The following is a 21832-nucleotide window of genomic DNA, read 5'->3' as shown; positions in this document are numbered from 1 at the left end:
CTGCATTCCCTACCACAGCTCCGACTCACACCTACCTATAGACAAGTATTCAATACTTGCTATATGCTGTGCTGGACTAAGGGGTCTATATACTAAGCCTTGGATGCATATAAAGTGAACAGAGATCAGGGGCGCCGAGAGGGGGGGGGGAGCGGGTACAGATTACCGGGGCCCGGGCTTCCTGAGGGGCCCGGCGCCGCTCCCCCTCCCTCACAGCAGCCCAGCACACAGCGTGTGCTGAGCTGCAGTGGAGACTGCTCTTGGTTGCTGAGCAGCAGCCACAGCAGTCTCCTATGCCTGTGGGGGGAGCGATCACACTGATCGCGCCCCCCCTGGCTTTGAGCAGGGCTGAGGGGGCACAGAGCGCCCCCCTCCCCAGCGCGCAGCGCCGCTTCGTGGCGCTGCATATCTTTTTTTTTTTCGGGAAGGGGGCATGGCCACGTCTCCCGCGATTAGGCCATGCCCCCTATTACCCGGGCCCGCCGTGGCTCTCAGCGGGCCTGACAGAGATAAAGGGGTTTATGTATCAAGCAGTGAAAAGTGTGGGGAAGTGGATCAGTGGAGAAGTTGCTCATAGCAACCAATCAGCTCCTACCTATCATTCTATAGACTGTACTTGATAAATTCTACTTTAAAGCTGATTGGTTGCTATGGGCATCTTCTCCACTGGTTCACTTCTCCACGCTTTTCACTGCTTGATACATCAACCCCACAGTCCCAACCTATCAGCTCCTGTCATTTTTTCAAACATAGCCTGTGACATGGCAGTTAGGAGCTGACTGGTTGGGACTTTATCTCCATCCAAGGCTTAGTAAATAGACCCCTAAGGACCACATAGGCCTAAGGCTGAAAATGATCAAGGGCCTATAGTGAGAAGTGAAGGAGGTGTGTCCAGTGCTATGTGGGTGTGGCCAGTGCCATGTGCCACTATCAGTCCCAATGTGGGTGTGGCCAGTGCCATGTGCCATTATCAGTCCCAATGTGGGTGTGGCCAGTGCCATGTGCCACTATCAGTCCAAATATTTAAAAGTAATGGGTCCATTTTTAAGTGGAGGCCTGGAGCTGTCCTTTAGGAGAAAAGCACTATATAAATAAAATTATTATTATATCCATGAGATACGTACATGTGTACTTATGCAAAATGTAAAAAAAATATATATATATATGCAGCCCCTCCCCCAAAAGCATAACCAGCCCCGGGCTTTATAAAGCCTGTCCTGGTTCTAAAAATACAGGGGCCAAAATGCGTATTGGGCCCCTGTATATTAAGAACCAGCACAGGGCTTTGCTGAACCGGTCCTGGTTGTGGAAAAACGGGACAAAACGAGTAGGGCTCCCTTGTAATCTCCATGACCAGCAGTGGACTCTTTCTAGCGGGGGGGTAATGCCACAGCCAGGGAAATCCTTTCACCGGTTTCCCCGGGCAAAGCATTACCCCTGACCGCTAGTCAGCCAAGGCTGGGGATCCCTGGGGAGGTGGGGACCCCCCCAATAAAGGGGTCCCCCTCTCCTGGGCACCCCAGGTCTAGACTGATAGCCTGAGGCTATCCCTGGCACCCGTGGGCGGTGGGTGCCGGGTTGATAGTGTAAATGTGTTGTGTAAAATAGAGGTGTAAATATTGTCTTTAGCTGTGGTTCTACAAGTCCCAGCAAGCCTCCCCCGCATAATGGTACTTGGAGAACCACAAGTACCAACATGTGGGGCATTACGGGCATGCTGGTACCTGTAGTTCCACAGCCAAAGAAAAACTTAAAAAAAACCCACAAAACAGACACCGTGTCAGTAAAAGTTTATTATAACTTACATGCACACTCACACATACTCAGCTAGTATCCCTGATGACATCATGTCCCCTTGTCCAGTAGGATTCCATAGGGGTACCTATAATAAAAAATCCATACTCACCTCTCCTATGCGTAGTTCAGGTAATTTTCATTCCATGTAGGCACCCAGGGGGTTAAAAAAACAAACCGAAAATTCCCGAAACCATGCCGTACAGGAGGAAAGGTATGTGTTTACACATACCTTTCCTCCGCGCGAATGACTGGGGCCCACATGTGTCCAGTCATTGCAGGAGGCGCCAGCCAATCAGCGGGCGTCTCCGTGGGAGCTGCTCGCTGATTGGCTGTGTGCGGTCTCATCCATAGACTTCAATGCTGAGAAATCTCCATTAAAGTCTATGGTGGGAATGGCGACATTGTATCCAATGATGTAATGACAAGGTTACTTGAGGTGAACCTTGTGGTTACATCATTGGAAATAATGTCGCGGTTCCCACTATAGACTTAATGGAGATTTCTCACCATTGAAGTCTATGGAGGAGACAGGCTGACCGCACACAGCCAATCAGTGAGCAGCTCCCACAGAGACGCCCGCTGATTGCCTGTCACCTCCTGCAATGACTGGGGACACGTGGGCCCCAGTTAATCGCGCGGAGGAAAGGTATGTGTACACACATACCTTTCCAGCTGTCCGGCATGGTTTTGGGAATTTTCGTTTTTAACCCCCTGGATGTCTACATAGAACTAAGAGGACCTGAACTACGCATAGGAGAGGTGAGTATGGATTTTTTATTATAGGTATCCCTATGGCATCTTACTGGACAAGGGGACATGATGTCATCAGGGATACTAGGTGAGTATGTGTGATAGTGAGTGTGAGTGTGCATGTAAGTTATAATAACTTTTACAGACATGGTTTGTGAGTATTGTGTTTTTTTAAAGTATTTTTGTGGCTGTGGAACTACAGGTACCAGCGGGCTCGTAATGCCCCACATGCTGTACTTGTGGCTCTCCAAGTACCAGCATGCGGGGGAGGCTTGCTGGGATGTGTAGAACCATAGCTAAAGACGATATTTACATCTCTATTTCACACTACACTTTGACACTATCAACCCGGCACTCACCGCCCACGGGTGCCGGGGATAGCCCCGGGATATCAGCCGAGGCCTGGGGTGCCCAATAAAGGGGTCCCCACCTCCCCAGGGATCCCCAGCCTGGGCTGACTAGTGGTCAGGGGTAATGCTTTGGCCGGGGAAACCGAGAAAGGTTTTCTCTGGCTGTGACATTACCCCTCCCCCCCGCTAGAAAGAGTCCGGTGCTGTTAATGGAGGTTACAGGGGACCCCTACTTGTTTTGTCCCCTGTTTTTCCACAACCAGGATCGGCTCAGAAAAGCGCTGTGCTGGTTCTTAATATACAGGGGCTCCCTATGCATTTTGGCCCCTGTATTTTTATAACCAGGACAGGCTTTATAAAGCCCGGTGCTGGTTGTGCTTTTGGGTGGCGGGCTGCATGTTGGGGGGGGGGGGGGGGGGGATGATTGGCTGCAAATAATTTTTTTTTTACGTTTTGCATGAGTACACACAGAAACATGTACGTATCTCATGGATACCCCCTATGCATATTGGCCCCTGTATTTTTAGAAGCAGGACAGGCTTTATAAAGCCCGGTGCTGGTTATGCTTTTGGGTGGCGGGCTGCATGTCGGGGGGGGGGCGGATTGGCTGCAAATAATTCTTTTTTTTACGTTTTGCAGAAGTACACACAGAAACATGTACGTATCTCATGAATACCCCCCATGCATATTGGCCCCTGTATTTTTAGAAGCAGGACAGGCTTTATAAAGCCCGGTGCTGGTTATGCTTTTGGGGGGCGGGCTGCATGTCGGGGGGGGGGGGGGGGATTGGCTGCATATAATTATTTTTTTACGTTTTGCATAAGTACACACAGAAACATGTACGTATCTCATGGATACCCCCAATGCATATTGGCCCCTGTATTTTTAGAAGCAGGACAGGCTTTATAAAGCCCGGTGCTGGTTATGCTTTTGGGGAGGGGGTGCACGTCATATTTTTTTTTAAACACAGACAGAAGCCGTCACGCATCTCACTGATCTGTGATGGCTTCTGTATAACTCGCACCTTTTAATGCTTGTCGCATAAAAGGTGTCAGTTTACATAGTCCAAAACTCGCCTAAATTCGCATCTGTAGTAGCCTCGAGCTGAAAAGTTTGCAGGCTATTACATTTGCGAGTTGCAGGACAAACTCGCACTTTTTAAAAGTGCGAGAAAGTGCGAGATTGTGCAGTTACCAAAACAGACACCCTATTACATTTGGCCCATCGTGTCCGTACGATCCTTTATTTGGTTAGAGGAGCTCTCCCCTCCTTGTTGTTAATGTCTGGCTGTGAAACCTTCTACAGGAATGTCAGAAATCTCACGTTCTGTGCGTAATCCCTAGTGACAGCGTAGAGATGGCAATACCTCAGCAGCTGAAAATGTTCCTGTTAAATACTATTGTTCCCAGTATAAAATAAATGAGATGTGGGTTCACTATGCAGCAAAACAAATAAGAGGGTTAATATTAGTATTAACAGCTGGATGCAAAGTAATGTATAAAAATATTTCTCTGACTTCACAGGATCCGTCTTGTGCCCTGAAAACTTCATTTCACACACCAGCAGGATGCAGCACTGGAGCTAATTGATTACCTACATTAAAATGAACAAAATACAATGCATGTCTGTTAATATTACTGAAATGATAGATGGTTATATTCTGCTATTTAGGCCTCATTAAGGGGCCTCGTCTACAGTTTAATGCATTCTGATCCCAAAAAGGACATGGGATGATGTCCCAGAGATCGTGGTCTTAAGTGTATGTTGAGTCTGACTCGATATAAATAAATTGTAACACATAAATGTATTTCTAAGTTCAAAGTTGTGACCAATGGTGCGTCTAAGTACGCCCCGAGACAGACTAGCGCTGCTGCCAATGGGCGTACCAGTAGGCTGAGAACTGGTCACGACGCGGGTGCTGTTGATGAAAAAAAGACGCGGCCGCGCCTGCGTGCGCCTCTGAATCAGGTCCTGTGTGATACTGTATCCCTGCAAAATGTCCTGTTCTGCTATGAAAATAGATTTGCGCAGAAGAATATCTGCAAAAAAAATCCTCCAAAACATTGTCAGCCTCTAACATCAGCCTCTAACATCAGCCTCTAACATCAGCCTCTAACATCAGCCTCTAACATCAGCCTCTAACATCAGCCTCTTACATCAGCCTCTTACATCAGCCTCTAACATCAGCCTCTAACATCAGCCTCTAACATCAGCCTCTAACATCAGCCTCTTACATCCGCCTGTCTATAAATACAAAAACGCAAAAAAAAACACCAAACACGAGACATTGAATTATATTATGTTTTTATGTTTAGAATTAGGATTTGGGACCCGTTATTTGCCGGACCACTAGCTGTTGCAGGTTTTTTTTTTCATTTGTCTTCTAACATCATCCCGACTCTGTGTCTCCTCCATCCCCGTCTGTCTCTCTCTCTCATCTCATCTCTGCCAGATGTTGGTCTCGCTTTTATTTCTGTTATCTGACACCTGTCTTTCTGCCTCTCACGCTCATCTCTGTTTCCACCCTGTTCCATACTTGCCAACGCTCCCTGATTGTCAGGGAGACTCCCTGAAATATTAGCAATCTCCCTGACTCCCTGAAGAGTCTAGCAATCTCCCTGATTGCACCTTACCCCCATTATGAAGCTGCTATATTAAAAAAACAAAAACAGTTGTATACGTTCAAAGGGGATAATTAGTACAATTTCCCTGCATTGGTTATAAGGCACAATGATCCCTATGGCTACATGTATTTTCTGAAAAGTATCAGGGTGTTTTTATCAACAAATAGATCTTACTAACTGCTTTGGGGCTCATTTACATTTGGATGCAAGACAATTTTATGACACGCCTCTCAGATGTAGCAGGACACGCCCACTTTACCACCACGCTTATAGGTGTTACTTTCACAATCTCCCTGAAATGCTTTTTCAAAAGTAGGCAAGTATGCCCTGTTCCTATTTCTCCTTCCCATAACTGTCCACTCCCACCAGTCTATGGGACCTATTCATCAACACTAAAATAAAGTTTTAAAGGCCATTTTCCTTGAATACAGTTATTTTAGTATTTATGAAGTATCTTAACCCAGGAGATATCACTGATATCTCCTTGCTAAGTCCCCCTGCGTTAATTTCCACACTGCCCATACATTAGTACATTAGTATGGGGATATGGAAATTATGGTATTCATCAAATTCCGAAAATTATGTATTTTCGGAATTTGATGCAGTTACTATCCGCCACTGTGAGGTGGCGAATAGCAGGTAACACTTACCTGTGTCAGCGTGGGCAGGTCCCCCGGTGTCTTCCTCCGGCATTCTGGTCTGTCCTCTGCCTCCGGAGGCTGATCTGACATTTGTTCTCCCAGCACAGCAGAACACAATAAAGTTTAGAAAGAAAACCCAAAACTTTTTTTAAATTTTTTTCTAAACTACTGTGGTCAGCTGGGAGACCACATGACAGCACAGTCACCGGAGCCGGAGGCAGGTAAGTGCGGGGATGGGGGAGGTGAGCGTAGGGGGGAGGGAGGGTTGGGGGGGGCACAAACTTTCCGCCACTGTAGGCAGTGCTGCGCATGCGCTGATTTTATGGATGTAACCACGCATGCGCAGCACTGATAACAGCTGCAGTAAGGTAGAGCAGGCAGGAATAACTATCTATTTCCCGAAAAGCTGCCATCGCAAAAATGACAGCTTTTCGGAATAGATAGTTATAGGGAGGAGGAATGATGAATTCCTCCGGTAATTAGGTAGAACTCCATGCCAGTTCTAAACCTAATTACCTCCAGAGAATATTTAGGTATGATGAATAGGACCCTATTTCTCTTTCCCATCTGCGTCTGCCCCTCCCCCCTCCAGATTGTTTCTCTCTTAGCTCTTTCTCCGTCCCATCTCTCTCGCATCTCTACCCCCCCCTCCGGGGTGCTCAAGGAAAAGCAAAAAGTGTTGGAGGGGGGGGGGGGGGGGCACGGGCCGGAAAAACCTGTGTGTGGGGCGAGGGGGGCGCGGAGTGCGATGTGGGAGACCTGGCTCTGGGGACTGACAGTAGGAGACACTCTTCCTTACATCTGTTCAGTGCTGGGTGTCAGGTATCCAGTGAGAGCTGAGAGGAGAATCAGGGGGTTAAGCCTCCCTGCAACTTCCGACTGAGCGTGTGCTAGAATGACACCGTAGGAGATTATTAATTAGAGTCTGACTACATTTCCCCTATAATTTAATTTAAGTAAGCTGAACAATCAATATAGCAGCTGCCACTGATTTAAAAAAAAAACACAAATAAGTAAAGAAATCTTGTTATTATTTGCGTAATCTATATATTTATAACACCACAGAAAAGTGTCAGTAGAAAGACTCTACAAATGTATAAAGCTTGTTTTTCCTTTAAGAAGTGCACCCTGTTCTGCAGATAACTCCAGCACTAGTTTCCCTATAGACTCCAGAACACTATGGAGCTAGGGCCTGAATCAGAGATATGCATATTTGTACACAGCGGCTGTGCAATAATAATATGCTAATACTGCAGGAGGCACCTTGTGTGAGCAGACGTCTCCTGCCGGGTCATCCGTGAGAACATGGGCCATGAAGTTACGTCAGGAGACACAGCCACTGTCCTCGACACGCCCGGGAAAATGTGGCCGGCATGCCCCCATAGTCTGTACCGCTGGCCGCCGCAGTATGTCAATCATGATGTAGCACAGGGGGACTGCCGCCACCTACACAGATTGACACATGCGCAGTACAGACCCTGTACATGCGCCAATCAGGAACCATCGGAGACGTACGTAAGCCATCGGGTCTGTGTACATCCCTCGTCAGAAGTGGACGCAGTGTCAATGCCGCATACAAGCGCCCGGTGTTTTCTGTCTGTGCATGCGTCCGAGTCGCACTTTGCGTGCCTCCCGGTGGTCACTGCTCTAAGGCGCAGAACAAATTTGGATTCAGAGAGAGGCCGTTTCAGTGGCCATTTCTGGGTGGTAACAGGGGTGTGACTATCCAGGCATGGGCGTGTTGCGGGCCGGTCTCGGTCAGCACTGACATGTGCTCATGTTGTGGCGGAGATTCTGCGTCTCCTTAGGGCTGGTGCAATCTTTAATGGAACGACAGATAAACGCCGCAGCTAGTGGCCTTCTCAGTATGGAGCACATCGATGGCATCATCGGCGTAAAGATGTAGCGCTGCGGCAAAAGACAGTCGTGGCTGCAATGCCGGGCCCTCTGAATCAGCCCCTGCATGCATAGACTATAGCAGAATATTAGCAGTATGTACTGAGTGCTAGGTTCCTTTTTTCATGCAGTCATGAGTACTAATTAATCAAGAGACCTGAATACAGTACCTCCAAACCAATCCAAACTGTCCCTCCATCTGTAAATCCATAGCACTCCCCAGAGATCCGATCCGTCCCAAAATATTACCTGCAATGATAATTACAACGTTCCTAATCTGGAACCGTTGTCTGAAGGGAGAGCTGCGAAAGCTGATTGCTGGCTGCGAAATCAATATGCAACCAGACAGAAGGAGTGCACCTAGCTGTAATTACAGTGGCGGGTATAACAGAGTGCTACATTAGCTCTGCACACATAATTCAACTGATATTTAAATACTAGCACCCTGAATATAACCCAGGCATGTCCATAGAAACACATTGCATGTAAAATGACAAGTACTGTAACCTGAATCGGAATAAGAGTGCAGTTTGATCCATATGATTGTACAGAGCCCTGAACCTTGGGGAGTTGTGCATGCAGGCCGGCGACATAGGCCAAGTCCACAGGCTTTAACCACATTTGTTTCCTGGTAAGCACCACAGATGTGCGGTACTGTATAGCAGCCATCGCGTGAGGGCAGGGTAATGGTGAGGGCAGATAGCCCGTTCCTGCTGGGTGCTCCCCTAGGGCAATGGCGCCCTAGGCATTCCCTATATGGCCTTTGCCCAGGGCCGACTCTGAGTGCCCCCACCATAGTCATCACTGGAGGTTCTCCCCTGGCATCCTGTATATCCTGTCTATAGAACATCACAAGCAGCCTAGGGGACTACTGTAAGTGTATTTATTTATTTGTAACTTTGTTAAAGCAATGTTGTTATATTGTGAGACACGGCTAAGCTTCTGCCCAGAAGAGAAACTGATAAGTTTAAATATGTTTCAACCAGAAGACAGCAGAAAAATAGGGGATCTGAATAAATAAATGTCATGCCATAAATATGCATTGTTAGTAAATACATAAAAGCAGACATACTTTCATAGAACTTATATTGACTATTAATACCCTATGCTTCCAGTTCTGCAATGTCGCCAGCCTGTGTAAATGAATATATTGGAATTAGGTTATAATTCCCAGCATGTATATTTTCCCTATTGTGAGCAATGAGAGAACACTGGGCCTGATTCAGTAAGGATCTCAAGTGCTAAGACGCACGCAGTCGGACCATTCTCGTGATCTGCGCATGCATCGCAGTGCACGTGCGCAAATTAGCCAATGCGATCGGTAATGAGATTGCAGTGTGTATGCAGACCCAACGCCGAGTGATTGACGGGAAGTGGACGTTTGTGGGTGGTGACGGGGGGGGTTGGTGGTCGAGCGAACACAGGCGTGTCAGTGAGTTTCAACGCCATTACAGGGGTGTGCATAATTAAGCCCCTGCGACGGCCTACGCGGCCTGAGCTCTAGATACCGACGGGAAGTTTAGCAGTTTATGAGTGAGGTCTGACCTGCCTCAATTATGCGTGGGGTTCCGATGGTACTTTATGGTACCGATGTTTTCGCAGACTTGCAAGGTATTACGGATGTGAGTAAAGGGAAGTGGGCATCTTTATGTTGTGCTGCAGCAGCATTGCGAGCACAGTCATTTGCATAATCTCGCAGCAGAACTGCGTAAGTGCTTGCTGCCGCGATGGCATCAGCTGTCCTTGCTGAATCAGACCCACTGAGTGAAAACCACCACAAACTTATTGAAAGCGGTGTTACTCTAATTGGGTCACTTTGCCATAACCACACTGAGTGGTGGGTATGTGGCCGGGCGGTCAGATAAATGACATTTATTGTATAAAACCGTACAGTGCAATGGAGTGCAGAAATAAGATCTGTAAAAACACCACATTACGATATAAATTGGTAGGATAAGAGCATTAATATGAGAAACTGAAGTGTATTAAAACACAACCAGATGAAGTGTAATAAATGAATTTTGAGTGTAATTTAATAATATATGAATACAGATAAAAATAAAACTCCTTGTAGTGGGCAACAAGTGGGCAATGTATTAATAGATCCAAAAGCATATAGGGCCAAATGTAATAGGGTGTCTGTTTTGGTAAATTGCGAGTTTGGTGCTAAACTCGCAATTTTTCACAACTCTCCAATGTAATAGGGTGTCTGTTCACTAAAACTCGCATTTTTCAGAGTTACTAAAACTCTCCATTCTCAAACTCGCATCCAGATGTTTTCACATTGAAAACAATCAACTCGCCCAATGTAATAGAGTGTCTGTTTCAGACTCGCAAAAAAAAGATTACCAAAAGTCCCCAAATAATAGACCTGCTTCAGGCTAGCGAGTACATCACTGAGCAGGTCAGATTAACACAGAAACATGCACATATCCATGAGATATGTACATGTTTCTGTGTGTACTTATGTTAAATGTTATAAAATAAAAAAAAATGACGTGCACCCCCTCCCCAAAAGCATAACCAGCCCCGGGCTTTATAAAGCCTGTTCTGGTTCTAAAAATACAGGGGCCAAAATGCGTAGGGGGCCCCTGTATATTAAGAACCAGCACAGGGCTTTGTTGAGCTGGTCCTGGTTCTGGAAAATCAGGGGACAAAACGAGTAGGGGTCCCCTGAAAATTCCTGAACCAGCACCGAACTCTTTCTAGCAGGAGGATAATGCCACAGCCAGGGAAAACCTTTCACCGGTTTCCCCGGCCAAAGCATTATCCCTGACTGCTAATCAGCCCAGGCCGGGGATCCCTGGGGAGTTGGGTACCCCCCCAATAAAGGGGTACCCCTCTCCAGGGCACCCCAGGCCTAGACTGATAGCCCGGGGCTATCCCCGGCACCCTAGGGCGGTGGGTGCCGGGTTGATAGTGTAAAGTGAAAGTGTAAAATTAAATTTACCATATTGTCTTTATTTGTAGAACCACAAGTACCAGCAAGCCTCCCCTGCATGCTGGTATTTGGAGAACCACAAATACCAGCATGCGGGGCATTACGGGCCCGCTGGCACTTGTAGTTCCACAACTAAAGAAATACATAAATAAACAAACTTACACCGTGAAAGTATAATTTTAATAAAACATACATGCACACTCACACTCACACATACTCACCTAGTATCCGAAGTAATCCATAGGGGTGTACCTGAAAAAAAAAATCCATACTCACCTCCTCTATGCGTAGATCACGTCCTCTTCTCCAAGTAGGCAATCCAGGGGTTAAAATAAAAAAACGAAAAAAACCCGATCCATGCCGGACTGAGCAAAGGTATGTGTGTACACATACCTTTGCTCCGCGTAAATGACCGGGGCACACGTGTGCCCCGTCAGTGCAGGGGCCGCCAGCCAATCAGGGAGCATCTCCGTCGGAGCAGCTCCCTGATTAGCTGAATGCGGCCAGCCTCTGTCTCCCTTAGATGTCTATGGTGAGAAATCCCCATAGCCGTCTATGGTGAGAGCCGCTACATAGTAACCGCAAGATTAATTGATGTTAATCTTGTGGTTACATCAATGATACAATGTCGCGACATTGTATCATTGATGTAACCACAAGATTAACAAAGCCCTGTGCTGGTTCTTAATATACAGGGGCCCCCTACGCATTTTGGCCCCTGTATTTTTAGAACCAGAACAGGCTTTATAAAGCCCGGGGCTGGTTATGCTTTTGGGGAGGGGGTGCACGTTTTTTTTTTTAACACACACAGAAGCCATCACGGATCTCACTGATCTGTGATGGCTTCTCTAAAACTCGCACCTTTTAATGCTACTCGCATTAAAAGGTGTCAGTTTACATAGTCCTAAACTCGCCTGCACTCGCAAATGCAGTAGCCTCGAGCTGAAAAGTTTGCAGGCTATTGAATTTGCGAGTTTCAGTACAAACTCGCACTTTCTAAAAGTGCGAGAAAGTGCGAGTTTGTACTGTTACTAAAACTGACTACCTATTACATTTGGCCCCATAGTCTCGAACCGACTCACGATGTACAGGGGTCCTAGATTTGAAGCGGAACAGCAATCTCGCTTGGTATCATCCCTTGGAGTGGTGACCTTTGATAAAGCTGGCAGTTGCCCAGCGAAACGCGTTAGTGTGGAGCACCTGTACTCTGTTGGAACTTTTGGACTTACTATTCATGCAATGGATGCACTGTGACCTGGACCAGACTTCGCTACCTTTGGAAAGTAGCCACTGGTTGCATTGACTGTTTTCACTTACCGTTTCTCACCACTCCAAGGGATGATACCAAGCGAGATTGCTTTTCTATCTATTAATACATTGCCCACTACAAGGAGTCATATAGGAACAGGACTCTGTTATTCTCCATCTACTACATTGAGTAGCAGGACCCAGAGATTAGGTGCAGAATGCCAATTGGATAAATTGTTTTATATGTGTCAAAGCTGCTTTTATTTTTCATTTTATTTTTATCTGTATTCATGTATTATTAAATTACACTCAAATTTAATTTATTACACTTCATCTGGTTGTGTTTTAATACACTTCAGTATCTCATATTAGCGCCGTTATCCTACCAATTTTTGTCATTTATTTGAGGTTGACTATACCCAATATATACAGCTGCTGTGGAATAATTACTCATTAGTGCCTGTTTTTTTTTTTTTTTTAAGTTTTCTTTATACTTCTCATCCTTGTATACGTTATAATGCTTTAAAACTGAGAACAAAGGGAGAGTTTACATAAGATCACAAAATTTGCTTCGGTTTCGCAATTTTTCGGATGTATTGTCAGCTTTGCAAGTAGAAACTCAGGTTTCATCAGTTGTTATGTACAATGTATAATTACACTTCCATCAAATAAAACTGTATTACTCTACTCTGTGCCAGTGGCGTTTTATGAGGGCGCCCACGTGCAATCTCCCCCCCTCACCCCAGCCCATGCGCAGTGAAGACTTTGGAACTGTGTCAGGGTCTACTGGGAGTGAGCGTATCTCTGCGAATATTTACGCTGACGCCATTTTCCTGGTGATTTCGTCAGCAGCGGCCGTAATGTACGTATATATTCACCGGGGGTTCGTTGAGGGCCCACCTTGAGTCAGTGACCTGTGGGCATTGCTTACCCAGCACCCAGTACAGATATGCCAACGCTCTGCATGTATTTTATAAATTGAATATTGTAGACACCTGAATAAAGGATTTGGTGAAAACTGGATCTAACAGCTGCTTTTTTTTAGATCCAGTTTTCATGGATTACTAGTAACCAGGCAGTAAATGTATATAAAGCAACCAATGGGATAAACCCTAAGTCGCCATGCAATGGGGAAAAACTATATTATTTTATTATTTAAAATAGAATTCCCTGCATGTTTATTCTATTTTTGCAATAAAGCCACCTCAATTCAACTGCAGGGTCTACAAGCATGTGACCTCCATGATCCTGGGAATACTCAATGGGCTCACAGTCTGTATTGGATCTAAATTGCTGGAGATAGCGGCTATCAGCGTAGCATTGTTGGCGTCCTACACTTGCAGGAGTTTACATTCAGGCTGCTGTAGACTGTGAGCCTATCGTGGGAAAACGTGTGGCAGGGGAGGTTGGTCTGATGGGTTCTGGGCATGGCTTAAAATGTCTTCTGGCATTGCCACAATTTTTGGCCTACACACAATTTTATTAGCACAATCAATATCTGCCTATAGTTATGGTGCGTACAGACGGGACAATCGACAACGATAAAGATATCGTTGTTTGATCTCCCGGGTGTGCTGGACGATCGATATCGATCATCCAGCACACCACCACCAACGACTATATCAATCCTCGATCAACGATGGCGGGTCCCTATAGTAACTTGGTTGATATCGACCAGGTTGCCCTGCATTCACGGGCGATGGTCGATATGGATATCGACCATACGTGCCGGCGCATCGCAGGTCATTGGGCACCGAAAAATGCACGATATGAACGATAACGATATGATCGATATCGTTATCGTTCATATCGTCCATTTTAATTGTACCGTGTGTACGCACCAATATATTGACAATGTTTTATAGACAGGCAACAAATAAACACATGTACCGCACAGGCCACACCATGGATGCATAATCTAAATGTCTCACTTGTCTCCACGTGTTCCCGCAGTCAGACGTTATATACATTTCTTCCTTGTACTCCACCAGCTGGGATCCCAGGTTACCTGAATATAAGGGAAAGAGAACAGTAAACCTTAAGTACTGTAGGATACTAGCACTTCCAATAACAGTAAACTACACGGAATAGAACCAGTCCACTTATTTAATCTGCTAAACACTGGTCTCAAGGTTCTCTTCAACAAGTTTCTTTGGCGTTTCTTTGTGCTGGAGTCTTTGTTACATTATTTTTATCCTTACGTAGTGCCGACATACTGTAGAACATGATGAGATTAGAGGCAGGGGACCCAGGGAATAACTTTCCATGGTGCCCTCATTTGCTCATGAACGTTTCCTTTTGTCAGGGGCGGATTGGGTTGAAAAACCAGCCCGGGAAACTTACGGAAGCAGCCCTAATGGGGGCGTGGCCTGTTGAGGGGTTGGGGTCTATCGAGGGGGGCAGGATCCCTTCTCATTGGACCTGATTCTGAGTTGGACAAAAAAAATGTTTTTAAGACGCTTTTCAAAACTTTACTTTTAACATAGAACCCAGTGTGGATCTTGCATGTGTGCATTAAAATTTAGTGTGGATTCAGCTATTACTCTCTTCCCAAAATACACATTATAACAAAGAAACATCCACACAAAAATTTACATTTAAAAACATAATCATATATACATACACACACACACACACAATCTAAAGGTAATGGTCAGCGTTGCCTGGCTTTCTTTTTATTTTTTAAGCTATTGCTGTCCATGATGCTGCCTGAATGTATTTATTTTTGCTACTCTCTCCTTCTCTCTCTTCTGCCCCCTGCTTCTCCTCCCCTTTTCCCCCTTTTTATTCCATTTCTCACTTCCGGCTCCGTCTTTTCCTCATATCTCTTTTCTCCCTCCGCACTTTCTCTCTCGCTCTGATATTCTCCTTCCCATTTTTCTCATCCCACTACTTTTTCTCTCTCTTCCCTCCTGTCTTCCACTTTTCCCCCTCTCGCTGTCCTGCCCTCTATGTCTGTGTCTGTTTCCTTTCTGACATTCTTTTGTGCTCATTTTTTGTAATGGAGAACATTGATGGTGTTTGTGTGTTATTAAGTTTGAGTGCCAGGGTGAGTGTGTGACAGTAACATTGTGGGTGTTTGTGTGGTACGTAGCTTGAGTGATTGTGTGTCTGGCAGGACTACTGTAATTGATGAGTGTAGGGACATTGAGGGTCAGTGTGAGTGATACAAAGGTGAATGTGACAGTGAGTATGAGTGGCAGGAATATTGAGATTGAGTGACAGGCACACAGTGTGACTTTCAGGGAGGGTGAGAGTAGGGACACCGAGGGGGGAGTTACAGGGAGGGTGAGGCCAGGGACACCGAGGTGGAGTTACAGGGAGGGTGAGGGCAGGGACACCGAGGGGGAGTTACAGGGAGGGTTAGGGTAGGGATACCGAGGGGGAGTTACAGGGAGGGTGAGGGTAGGGACACTGAGGGGGGAGTTACAGGGAGGGTGAGAGCAGGGACACAGAGGGGGAGTTACAGCGAGGGTGAGGGTAGGGACACTGAGGGGGGAGTTACAGGGAGGGTGAGGCCAGGGGCACCGAGGTGGCGTTACAGGGAGGGTTAGGGTAGGGACACCGAGGTGGCGTTACAGGGAGGGTGAGGGCAGGGACACCGAGGTGGCGTTACAGGGAGGGTGAGGGCAGGGACACCGAGGTGGAGTTACAGGGAGGGTTAGGGCAGGGACACCGAGGGGGAGTTACAGGGAGGGTGAGGGTAGGGACACCGAGGTGGCATTACAGGGAGGGTTAGGGCAGGGACACCGAGGTGGCGTTACAGGGAGGGTTAGGGCAGGGACACCGAGGTGGCATTACAGGGAGGGTTAGGGCAGGGACACCAAGGTGGCGTTACAGGGAGGGTTAGGGCAGGGACACCAAGGTGGCGTTACAGGGAGGGTTAGGGCAAGGACACCAAGGTGGCGTTACAGGGAGGGTTAGGGCAGGGACACCGAGGGGGAGTTACAGGGAGGGTTAGGGTAGGGACACCGAGGGGGAGTTACAGGGAGGGTGAGAGCAGGGACACCGAGGGGGAGTTACAGGGAGGGTTAGGGTAGGGACACCGAGGGGGAGTTACAGGGAGGGTGAGAGCAGGGACATCGAGGGGGCTCCTTTATATAGAGATAGAGCATCTAGGTGGGCATGTGGGCAGGTACCATTATTGTGGAGTGGAGTACTGGCTAGATATGTGTGTGTGTGTCTATATATATATATATATATATATATATATATATATATATACACACACATACATACATACACACACAGTATATAACATTTCCACAGCAGACTACATACAAATTCATTAAAAATTAGTTTTCATGAAATTCATAAGCAAAAAATAGCATATATAACACTTGTCTTTTCAGAGCCTTTCTAGCTGGTATGGCACTGCAAATCCCAGCACATTCAGTTGACAAAGTGTGCTGGGACTTGTAGTCTCATCACAGCTGGACAGGCAGTCAGTGAATCTAGTTGCACATACAGTAGGACACCTGGGCCTCTTACCTAGAGCTCCAGGTCCTGCTGTGACAGTAGTGCACCGGCTGCAGGATCCAAGATCGCTGTATGATGACTGTCAGACTGCGCTGGAGTACCGCTGGGCAGGGGAGCTGAGGAGGAGGATTAGGAACCGCCCCGTCCTCTGCTAAATCCGGCATCATGACCAGCTCCTGAGTCCTGACCGGTGTTGCCCACTGCCCGCACAGCTGAAGGGTGGTCTTGTGCAAAAATGGACCAGCCCTTTTAACTCTGCCCCGGCCCCCCACAGTGTCCTGGCTGGAGCACGCGCCCCGGACGCTGACTCCGCTGCACTGCTTCTGGCTAACGGCACTATAAAGTGCCTGCTAGCCGGAGCAGATGACAGCTTCCTGTTGGCGTTCCATAGCGGAACGCTAATACAGGAAGCGCCGCGGCCGGCAGCCCGGCATATAGAAATTGGCATGGCCCGCCAGCCGATGACAGCCGGCCCGGCAGAGGGGTTCATGGGACCGGCCCAGCGGGAACTGTCCCGGCGGCCCAATCCGCCCCTGCCTTTTGTCCACTAGAACATTTTATGTTCATACACCCTGGCTATCTCAAATTAACAGGAAAAGTAGGGATATGTTTCTATAACTGCTACACCAAAATGAACTATGCAATAGATATTAAACGTCTGGTCAAATGAGTATTCCGATTTTTTATTTCAACATTATCAGAGGCCTAAACCTTGATCACACAGCATTTAGTGGGACATTGCTTCAATTGTACCAATTCTTGAGGTCTCACTTGCTGTATAGGTCATGTGGATACACCCCTTAATAGACTTTTACAAAGTAATATAATAATATAATACTATCCACTATTTTTATGGGTTTTATATCTGTGATGTAGAGTGTAGACATATATAGTGTTATAGTTTATGTAATATAAATATATATTTTTTTTTTTTCGGGTAGTCCCCCAGGCCCCCAGTAGAATGGGTCAAACGCCCCCATCCCGCTCACTTCCCAGTAAAGTGGGCATTATTATTTATTATTATTATCATTTATTTATATGGCACCACAAGTGTTCCGCAGCGCCTTACAAAGTACATAAACAAATAAGTAACCAGTGCCTTACAATACAATACAAAGCAGGACATGGACATGTATAATAAACAATGCTATATTAGCAACCACATAAGCATGATGGGGAGATAATACTGGGAATCACAGATCCGATTGGAGGGGGCAGGGCTAAAATGATGCAAATTGCAGTTTTAGCCCCACTCCTTCTCCACGGATATGCAATTCGTTGCATTTTGTGGCGATGGGGGCAGGTCCTAATGATGTGATGAGCCCGGCCCCCCCTTCCCCAAAGTGGTCAGCTGCATCTCCTCTCCGGGCTTCTCCCGGTGAGGGCAAACATAAAGTAGGCACGTGTGGTATAAAGTACCTCTTTGGTCATTAGAAATGAAGGAATTAGAGATTAGTTACCCTCTCGTGGCTCAGATCACAGAACAAGCTACAAAATGAGCCAGAGCTTCTATTTTCCCGAATATTTTATTCATACAGGAACAGCTGCTGACATAGATTTTACGTTTTGGCAATAAAAAAATGTTTCTTAATACTTAGTAATGTGTTTATATTGGGCTATTGTTTTCTATTTGTGAAACAATTTTGTTTTACACAAAAATGACAATTTTCACCACAATTTTTTTTAGCAATTCCCCCTATGAAGTAATATCCTATGAATGAACTTCCTTCGATTCAGCGTTGATCAAAGACCCTAGAGCAGCCAATCTATGTGGAATGAGAAAACATTATCTGGAGGTGTGGAATAGGAGGGACCACAATGTCTATTTCAGAGAAGGACTGTTGAGGACAGTAGAAAACCTGATTGAACTGAATCAATGTCCAACGCAGACCCACTTGTTGTTGGCTAACATGTTCCATAGTAAATCTCCCTTTGATTCACTATCACTCTTCCAAATCCTTCACAAGAACATGTTGCAGGAACTGAAATCACCATATAAATGAGAAACACTATTTTTTTCTAAAAGGTCTTATATTATTTAAAGATTCCATGTACAGTATGTTTTTACATTTCTCCAATAATGCAGAAATAATTTCAGCTTTTTAAAAAAAAAAAAAAAAAAAAATTCTATAACATTAAAATGAAAATGATAAATAAGAGCAGAAGTGATCTAAATGACCTACCAGCTCCCATAATCAGGCCGGGGGCTGTGTCCTTGGTGTGGACAGTTCCTGATACATAAGGATTATCTGCCCAGCGGAGATGCAGGTGAAGGTGGCAGTCAGGCTAATAGAAGAAAGATGAAAATACAGATTATTATCCAATACATTTACAAAATAGTCCATTATGGTGTGTTGAGGTCACCAACTTCGATCAACAGTAACAAATGAAAAAGAATAACTTCTGTCTTAGGCAATTTGCACTGGTTTTCTGCCTTTCTAATTGTGCTAACTGCCCCCTCGCGCCCCCTCCCTCACACACACATCCTGTACGCTATTCCTTCAACGCGAGTCTATATACTGGGACGCTACCATTTGTGCAATCAAGCCGGACTCTGATAGTTATGGTTAATTAGGAACGCTGCTGGCTGGCTGGCTCCCTTTATAATCGCTATGCACCAAAGGGGTGTGGTATGACTAGTCGACATTCAAAAGACTGACATTCAGAATGTCGACCCCCCCAGAATGTATTGAGATTTTTTATCATGTCAACCTAATTGTATGTCGACATATCAGAACCTATTGACCTTCTGGTGTCGACATTCTGAATGTAGACCATTTGAATGTCAACTAGCTGAACAGATACCCACCAAAGGGTGAAAAGATGTGACACAGGGCTAGAAATGACAGTCAGCTCCTGATACAAGCAATAGCCAATTATGACTCCTAATCCTACTTCAGTAGAATTGAAGAACATTTTGGGGAAATGTAATAGTGATGGTTTTTGGCAGCTTTGCCAGGAGATTTAATCTGGTGATAAATGTCAAACCAACCTGACCAACCTGGTTTTGCCTTTATATAAAATATTGTTGCTTTAGATCCAGCGAAAAAATGGCAGACTATATATTTGCACTTTTACAAACTCATACCCGATTACATTCCCCTCATTGTATACCTAAATCGATACAGACAATCACAGCTTGAATAGTATAAATATAAGGTATTCCTTAAAGTGGAGCAGATCTTGTTGGATATCGGTGTTGGAGAGGGACCGAGAAGGGAAGAGACCGCTTAAAAATGTATGAGAAGTTTGTTTGAAGGGGGCAGGAGGCCCAAACTAGGATCTAGCTTAGGGCCACATGGAGACTTAATCAGACGCTGGTTATACCTTTGCAATATCTGTAAGGATTATGCAAGTTTGTATTTGGAGCACGCGATATGAGACAAAAATAATGATCTACACTAAAGAAACTTTACAACACAAATGAGTAATCAATAAACAAATGATTAAAGCCTACCGGTTTACAGCTAATTGGCTTGCCAGTCATGTCCACACTTGGAGCAGGCAGATAGTCCCAGTCACGGCCTTTGTTGTAAGTGATGAGTGTTGTCACTTTTCCGTCAATTTTTTGATTGGCCACAAAAACACCTTTAACCCCTCTTACCTGCCAAATGTAAATGGATATATAACAACCGGATAATACATGAACTTACAAATAGTGTAACCTTATACAGGCCGTGAGTCTCGCTGCAACTGCACATGGTGCAAAGCGTAATACTGTACATTCCGCCACACTCCATCTTACCTTCCAATGTTCCACCCGATTTATAAGTTTCACCTTTTTTTTTTTTTTTATCTTAAAATACCTCTTGGATTAAATTCATTTATGTCTTACATATATCATGAAAGTGATGGGACATTAGGATGGAATTTATTACACATGTCATTATGGTTATTTTTTATGTTTTTATTATATTAATCAATTAGCAACTATAAATTAATATTCCAGTATAAAGTGGTATTATGATAAATCAACAGCAGACCCGTGCCAAATACATCTGCAATGTAGAATACAATGTGTGAATAAAACTATATGTGAACAGTGGTGATATTAGGGTGGTACATTACTATTTAGACAGGAGACAATAAAGACAATTAGTAAGCATGAAACAATAAACAAAGTGATTATGATATAACACTAATAAATGTAATTGAACTTGAAGAAAACAGTCCCACAGGTGCAAGATGGAGTAGAGAGATTCCCAGATTCAATGGTACCAACGCGTTTCATGATAGAAGGTTCAGTTCTCGGTACCAACGCGTTTCATGATAGAAGGTTCTGTTCTCGGTACCAACGCGTTTCATGATAGAAGGTTCTGTTCTGTAAAGACTTGATGACTGCGGTAAGGAGGAAAGCAGCCAGACTGACCTTACAGGAACTGGTGACTTCAGCTGCTGCATTTTATTGGGTCCTTATTGGGGCTTTACAGTGAGGCTTTACTCACATGCAAATTGTCTATGGGTCTGATTTATTACGGATCGCAACTGCGATTGCAATAGCGATTACGCACACAATCTCACTGCGATAGTATTCTAATCCATTGCGATCGCGATGCCATCGCAGTACAACATAAGGATGCCCACTTTACCTTACACACATCAGTAATGTTTAGCAAGACTGCAAAAACATCGGTAAAATCGAGTACCATCGTAGCCTCACGCACACTTGCACAAGCCCTGACCTTACTCAGGAATTGATAACCTCATCGTACGCTATGAGGCCTCGGGCTGCGTAGGGCATCGCAGTGGATAATTTATGCACGCCCATGCAACGGTGTTCAAATGCCCTGACACATCTGCGTTTCTCCAACCACCCCCCCCCCCGTCACCCACAAATGGCACTTCCTGTCAATCACTCTGCGATGGGTCTGCGTAGTCGCTGCGATCGCAGTCCCAATCTCAGTGGCTAGCTGGCGCACTGCGATGCATACGCATGCGCAGAACATGACACTCGGCCGACTGCGTCCGTATTAGCGACTGCCATCCTTGCTGAATCAGGCCCTATGTACACCATTACTGCTCTCTGAGAACAACTTAATTAAAGACGTAGTTTTAACTACTGCGCACTATTCATTGAGGATAAATATAATCACAGCTAGTTGTTCT

At 45.5% G+C, this 21832-nt stretch overlaps 1 protein-coding gene across 2 annotated transcripts in view; it reads right to left on the bottom strand.

Moving 5' to 3' along the window:
- SORCS2 (sortilin related VPS10 domain containing receptor 2) overlaps positions 1 to 21832 on the bottom strand; it is a 1055028-nt gene that overhangs the window by 93151 nt on the left and 940045 nt on the right. For both annotated transcript variants that reach the window (XM_088473883.1, XM_088473884.1), the window contains exons 10-12: positions 20184 to 20330; positions 18910 to 19012; positions 14179 to 14255 (exon numbers count right to left, since the gene is read on the bottom strand). In XM_088473883.1, the coding sequence (XP_088330009.1) occupies positions 14179 to 14255; positions 18910 to 19012; positions 20184 to 20330 (327 nt within the window). The remainder of the gene's footprint in view (positions 1 to 14178; positions 14256 to 18909; positions 19013 to 20183; positions 20331 to 21832) is intronic.

Source organism: Taudactylus pleione, unplaced genomic scaffold, assembly GCF_031769625.1.
Source record: "Taudactylus pleione unplaced genomic scaffold, aTauple2 ptg000143l, whole genome shotgun sequence".
Taxonomy (NCBI): domain Eukaryota; kingdom Metazoa; phylum Chordata; class Amphibia; order Anura; family Myobatrachidae; genus Taudactylus; species Taudactylus pleione.
The sequence above is the reverse complement of the archived record's forward strand: the minus strand, read 5'-3'. Positions and strand labels throughout refer to the sequence as shown.